A 6,608-nucleotide genomic window follows, 5' to 3' on the forward strand; every position below is an offset into this window, starting at 1 on the left:
GTGTCGTGTGATGACGAGAGTGTCGTGTGATGGTGAGAGTGTCGTGTGATGGTGAGAGTGTCGTGTGATGGTGAGAGTGTCGTGTGATGGTGAGAGTGTCGTGTGATGGCGAGAGTGTCGTGTGATGGTGAGAGTGTCGTGTGATGGTGAGAGTGTCGTGTGATGGTGAGTGTCGTGTGATGACGAGAGTGTCGTGTGATGGCCACAGTGTCGTGGTGTCGAGAATGTCGTGTGAGGGCCACAGTATCGTAGTGTCGAGAGGGTCGTGTGATGGCCACAGTGTCGTGGTGTCGAGAGTGTCGTGACACTGAGTGATGTGTTGGTATACACGGCACACAGTTCCATCGGGCACGAGTACGAGGAGCTGCTGAAGCGCAAGCTGCGGGAGCGCGGCGTGGGCTACCAGACGGAGGAGGAGCTACGCGCCCTGGGCTGCGACAAGACGCCCGACACGCGCCTCGACGTCCCCATCGGTCCGGCTAATAACAATATAATATTAAATAATGTAATGTAATCACGTAATATTAATAACGACTAATAACAATCGTAATTCGCTTTATTCGTCGAAGGCGTAAATGTTATTCAGTAATTTAAATGTCCAGCAGTCCTGAATTTCAGTGGGATGATAATGATATTTTTCCCTATACTTCATTGTATTGACCAGGGGTTGAAGTGTTGATGAGTTCTATTTAGTTCACATAAGTTACTCTAACTCCTCAGTATATATTGCATATATCTTTCTGGAGATACTTTCAAAAGAAGGTGTTAAAGATTGTATATTAAAAGTTAGGATCTAATAATATTGCTGGATTTGAAGTAGAGCCTTCTGGCCGACCTACGGCTGCAAATGTAAAGGATAAATGCTGACCAGCAGTTGTTGGAATTTACATCAACTGGAATACTGCTTTTTTTCCTGCTTCCAAGTATATTCCGGGTATACCTGGAAGTTCCTTGTAACGTTTTCACATGTTCGTAGACCTTGAGTCAATAGTTTCCTTACTTGAGTGTTTTCCAGCGCTGAAGTTTATTTCAGCTGTGCATCACACTCATGAAATCAACTACTGTCATTCGAGTCACTCAGTCGAAATGTGAGAAAGTACGTCTATCCTGACTGCATTAGTCAAAATGAAATTCACTTGCAGGTGTGGGAGGTCGAGTGGTGAACTGGATCGAGAGTAAAGCCTCGTTTGGTGACCGTGAGAACCATAGATCGTACCTCAACGACCAGCTATGGAGCTACTGGAACAGGTGACAACATTATACACCAGCTCCGTTGTTCGGTTACCCTTTCATGTCTCAGCAACAAAATAGTTTGTTAGAAAAACATAGCGATATTCATGTTATTAAGTACTTACATATAATTAGTCTGCTCAAATTCCTAATGAGTTTATGTTCTTGAATTTTTCGTGCCTTTCGGTTGAATTATTTCTATGTGAAATGCTCCGTCAGGTTCGGTCCTGGTCTCGTCATTTACTGGTTTGGTTACATCGACGAACTCAATTACTTGGAGGACAAAGGTATCCTCGTCAGGGATTGCTTCCCTGACGACATCGTCACTATGGACCCGCTGGCCGTCAAGACCTCAGGACTAAAGCATCTCTAAACTGGCTGTCAGTCTACTTTATTACGAGCAATTTTTTGATGAATAAATACTTAACAATTTTCTAATTTCTTTAATTTTTCATTTATAGCTTGGCATTTGTGCAAAGCGTGATGGTTATAGTGTTCCCTATGAACCGTTTGGCAAAGGACACTTCATTCAATAATATCTCAGATTTATTGCCTCCTTTCAGTGTAACTCAAACTGCAGTTTTCTTCACCACTTCATCGTACCTTCAGGAATTCTCACCCGCAGCACCAATTAACCGTGCTAAGGTTTTCTCGAAACTACGCTCTTAGGTAAAAGAATTATCTCGGCTTTCTTAGGTGCTTTTGTATTTATAACAGGGTTAGTAGCTGCAGCTCAATTGTGTTTGAAGTAAAACACTTAATTAACTTTTTTGACACCACGTTTTGTACGAATGAAACAACTTTCTGGAATAAAATTTTTATTACTATTTACTCAGTTATACTCATAGAAGGGGATACACTAACTTTGGCACAGAAATATTTTTGTATTGTTCCTGAACATATTTGTTCAGAATGGGCGTTGGTTAGCACGATTTAAGATGCATTATAATATTCAAAAAATATGATTAGANGGTAGCACCTGTCTCTTATACACATCTAGATGTGTATAAGAGACAGGCTCAGACCTGTGCTCAACTCCCAGCCTATTGCTGGTGATCAGTGAAATGCTGCTCATTTTGCCTTCGAGACAATTCAAAATAAAGGTTCTGTAATGTTCTATGTTTTGCATTATTCCGATCATTTTAAAACCATCGCTTGTGTTAATGTACTTGTCGTCTAAAAATTTCCAGTAACTTACAGTAAAGTTTAAGTTTTGGCGTAATTCCAATTATTATGCTCCCATCACTGGGGTTTCTATCTATTAAACTTCTAATCCAATTAAAGGAGATATTTGCTTTTAGGATATGATGAATAATGGAAAATCAGTTTTTGTATGACTAAAAATAAAATGCAAGATTTTCAAAATTTTTTTTTGTGCATTAGAAATCTTCCTCCACTAATAACCTTAATAACTTAGCTTAGCTATACTGAAGACATATTGACTTGATACAGTTTGAATCAATGAATCATAATTTTATGTTATATGAGCTTATTCATTATATGTACTTTATTAATGGCCATCATTGTTGACCTGTTGTGGTTAAATTCATTTTGAACGTGCATTTCTAATATGAGATGCTTTTACTAAACAAATAACTTTGGTACATTTATTTTATACATCCTTCTACATTTTCACATCAACACTCGTGCATTTTTGTTACCCTGGCATTTGACCCTAGACTGCATGGCTGACGGGGAGAAGCTGATTGAGCTGACGAGCAGGAACAGCGAGCAATAGGAGCAGGAGCAAGAACAAAGTCAGAGGATCACGCATTTCCTCGAGTCCTATAACGCCATTGTGAGTTCAGCGCAACCTCAGAGCTCGTGTTGACATAGTCTTGATATTACATAGTCTTGACTTGTATAGTACAAAATTATCTGAATGAATTATACTTGCATGCAACTAACTGTAGACATGACCCAAGCTTACGCATTTGCAATAAATTTGGATTAGCCAATTAGTTTCGAAAAGACCTTAAGACTGATGATAAAATAACCCCTGCCTTGCTCCATATAACCCCTGCCTTGCCCCATATAACCCCAACCCCTGCCTTGCTCCATATAACCCCTGCCTTGCTCCATATAACCCCTGCCTTGCTCCATATAACCCCTGCCTTGCTCCATATAACCACTGCCTTACTTCATATAACCACTACCTTGCTCCTATAACCCCTGCCTTGCTCCATATAATCACTGCCTTGCTCCATATAACAATATAACTATGCTGTCGCTACATAATATTCATGTTCTTGTTTTGTACCCCAGCAACTTATTATGAGAGGAAGTGTAATGAAGTCAATGTTTCAGATTCGGACGCTGTCTGAAACTTTCGTGAGGATGGACGACATTGTGACGCGAGCTGAGATTGCGGCGCAGCCCAAGCGATCCTTTGACTGAGCTTCTGTGAGAGCTTAACTTCTGACGTCTTCTCCACAAGTATCGGCCTAATTCTAGTGGAGAATTTGATTATATTCATGCATACATAACCACGACGTCTTCTCACCAAGCATCGGCCTATTTTTTGTGGATAATTTGATGATATTCATGCATTCATGACCACGACGTCTTCTCACCATGGATCGACCTAATTCTTGTGGAGAATTTGATAATATTCATGCATGCATGACCACGACGTCTTCTCACCAAGCATCGGCCTATTTTTTGTGGATAATTTGATGATATTCATGCATACATGACCACGACGTCTTCTCACCAATCATCTGCCGAATTGATCTTGATGATTCGATGATATTCATAACTACACAGTCACGATGTCTTCTCACCCAGCATCGGAGAAATCTAATTCAACCATATTCATTCATATATGAAAGCCATGTGATTTATTTAACCACATGTTAATATAGAACAATTTTCTTAATAACTGGAGTATAATGGAGCAGTTCCAGAAAACGTTTGCTTGCTGTTATTATGTAGCGTATTGCTGCGAGATGATATTAGGTTTCCTGGCTGGGATGTATGGAAAACTGATGTTCTAAAGCTGAAGTTTACCTGACGCAAATTTCCGGCTGGGAAACATATAAGTTTAAAGTTGTACAATTGTTTTATTGATATCACTGAAAAATTGTACTAAGTTTTGCACTCAATATCTCTAGTTGGTTTCATTTAGTTACAATTTTAATACTGTAGTTTTCTCATGAAAGACCAATCTTATTGTCTTTTGTATCACTTCAATGCTTTTAATTTGTATATAAGCTGCCGCACTACATCTGGTGTAACGAAGGTGTTCTTATAATGCACTGCTGAACAGTTCCTCGTTCGTATCCAATAACCTCGTCTCAGGGAGGTCTCCGGCCTTACCCGCGGCGGAGTGCTAATTTGGTATTATATATTGTTCAAAACTTTGTATTTCATTTTACTATTTTCACGTACTTTGTCAATACTCTTATAACTTGCCTTGGTAAGATCCTAGTGAAGAATTGTCTTTGGTAATCTTATGCTGCCTGGTTTATATTCAATGGGAATGAGGTAATGCAGCTGGCCGCTGGTGAGGCTGGAGACTAAGAGGGTTTAAGAGCCACCTCTGGAAATCCCAGCTCCATTATTTTCGTTTCTTGTAAATTTCTTCTACTATTTGTCTCATTCAACTAGAATTTTGAACGCGCTCCAATTTCTTTCAAATTGAATTTATTATCCCTAATTAAAAATTAAAGTTATCCCTATAATTTGCATCGATTTAATTTTTTTTATTCTCTATTTTTTTTGGAGATGCCATGCCGAGGATTTTTTTAATTCAAATTTATTTCTCATGATCCTATCTAGAAACGGTACCTATTTAAAAAAATTCCTGTGCTGTTCTATTGAAGGTCTTTCCTATTGATATTTCAGTATAATTGACATGTTGCACTACGCGCTAGTAATCTGACTTTCAAAATAACTAATTTTTAATATGTACCCTGACGCTCTATTTAATGTGGATGCAGATTTAATCCGTGGATTGCGTTTATAGACCTGATTTTAATAGACAACTCAATTGATATATAATATATTGCTATAGCCATGAAGGCTCAGGACTACGAACTAAGTGGACCTAACCTGCGAGGTTTTTTTTTTGATTGGCCTAACTCAAAACATAGAAAAAACCTAGCTGATCAACAAAAACCTTGCAGGTTAGGTCCAGTCAGGAACAAGTTCCATTAAAAATTTCCGATGCCGGCTGCCTAAAACGGATTTCCGATTCTTAATCTAAACTCCAAAAAACATATAATTAAATAAAACAAACACCCTATTTTTGGATGCACTTAATCTAAAGTAATACCAAAATTTCCAGGCCATTTGTAATGAATAATGATTGAGTTTACGTTAGGTATTAAGTCAAGTTTGTTTAAGTATCAAGTTAATCAGTACTGTTAGTGTTGTACATATAACATAATATCATATTTCAAGGTGGGGCTTTTGGGCACAAACAAATAAACCAATCACAGCTGGAAAGGTGCTTTAGCACAACCAATCACAGCTCTTTACAATCCCATCAACCATACACAGCTGAAAAAGGATAGGATATGTATTTAATGGACTGAAAATGGAAAGTTTCTAACCTTTCCAAGCTTTCAGGTCTTGCTTTCCCAATTATCTGTACTGGTTAATTCAAGTTTCAATATCCCTCAAATTCCACACTGGATCATCACAGCACTCATCATTGTAGTGGCGTTCATATAGGTTGTATTGATAGTTACAAATTACAATAAATTGACGAACAGCGCCCTTGTGATCATCACCTTTAATGTTCTACTGCCAGGACCAGCCTCTCCTAGAAAATGCAGATTTCCCAATATTAATAGAAAATAAAGGCACATGGCGTTAGTCAAATCTTTCTGGAGTCTCTGACCATTGAAGCACAAAACATTGGTTGCAAATTGAGAAAAAAATTGTACCCAAGTTGTCCTGAGATGGTACACCATGCCATGCTAATTTGATGGCCCCTGCACTTTTGTTAACCAGTTGCATCAACAATTTTGAGATGAATTTTTGGAATGAATGTTCATAGCAGGTCAGCCCCAGGTCTAATAAGCATAAATTACTGTCAAACTGGGAAATAAGGGACAGGCGGGTAAATCAGGACAGTCCTCCAACATTTTGTAGAAATGTAGCAACTAAACTACTGTCAAACCGGTTAATAAGGGACAGACAGGGTAAATTGGGACAGTCATCCCACATTTCCTAGAAACGTTGTAGCAGTAAAACTAATCAAAATATTGCAAAACTAAAATTACTTGCAGAAAGTTTGAAATTTTTACTATATATAATATATATATATATATATAGTATNCCTGAAAATATAAATCAACTAATTCTCTGGTCATCAATTGCACGTGTATATATATATATATATATATATATATATCTATTTAGCCTACAGC

General features: G+C 38.2%; 1 protein-coding gene and 1 long non-coding RNA gene across 3 annotated transcripts; both read left to right on the top strand.

Annotated features, from left to right (window-relative positions):
* Window positions 1-280: 280 nt before the first annotated feature.
* On the top strand, window positions 281-1,665 carry LOC108677253 (CDAN1-interacting nuclease 1-like; the record flags this gene model as incomplete). The annotated part of the gene is made up of 3 exons (XM_018165456.2): window positions 281-473; window positions 1,143-1,248; window positions 1,450-1,665. Coding segments are annotated over 3 exons (453 nt in total), but the record flags the coding sequence as incomplete, so codon positions are not given.
* Window positions 1,666-2,247: 582 nt separating this feature from the next.
* On the top strand, window positions 2,248-4,500 carry LOC108677254. 2 transcript variants are annotated; one of them, XR_001931242.2, is made up of 3 exons: window positions 2,248-2,282; window positions 2,910-3,028; window positions 3,538-4,500. It is a non-coding gene; the product is annotated as an uncharacterized LOC108677254 (long non-coding RNA). The 2 variants fall into 2 exon arrangements; XR_001931241.2 differs by having other exon boundaries at window positions 2,254-2,333.
* The last annotated feature ends 2,108 nt before the right edge of the window (window positions 4,501-6,608 follow it).

This window comes from Hyalella azteca, unplaced genomic scaffold, assembly GCF_000764305.2.
Source record: "Hyalella azteca isolate HAZT.00-mixed unplaced genomic scaffold, Hazt_2.0.2 contig13447, whole genome shotgun sequence".
Lineage (NCBI taxonomy): Eukaryota > Metazoa > Arthropoda > Malacostraca > Amphipoda > Hyalellidae > Hyalella > Hyalella azteca.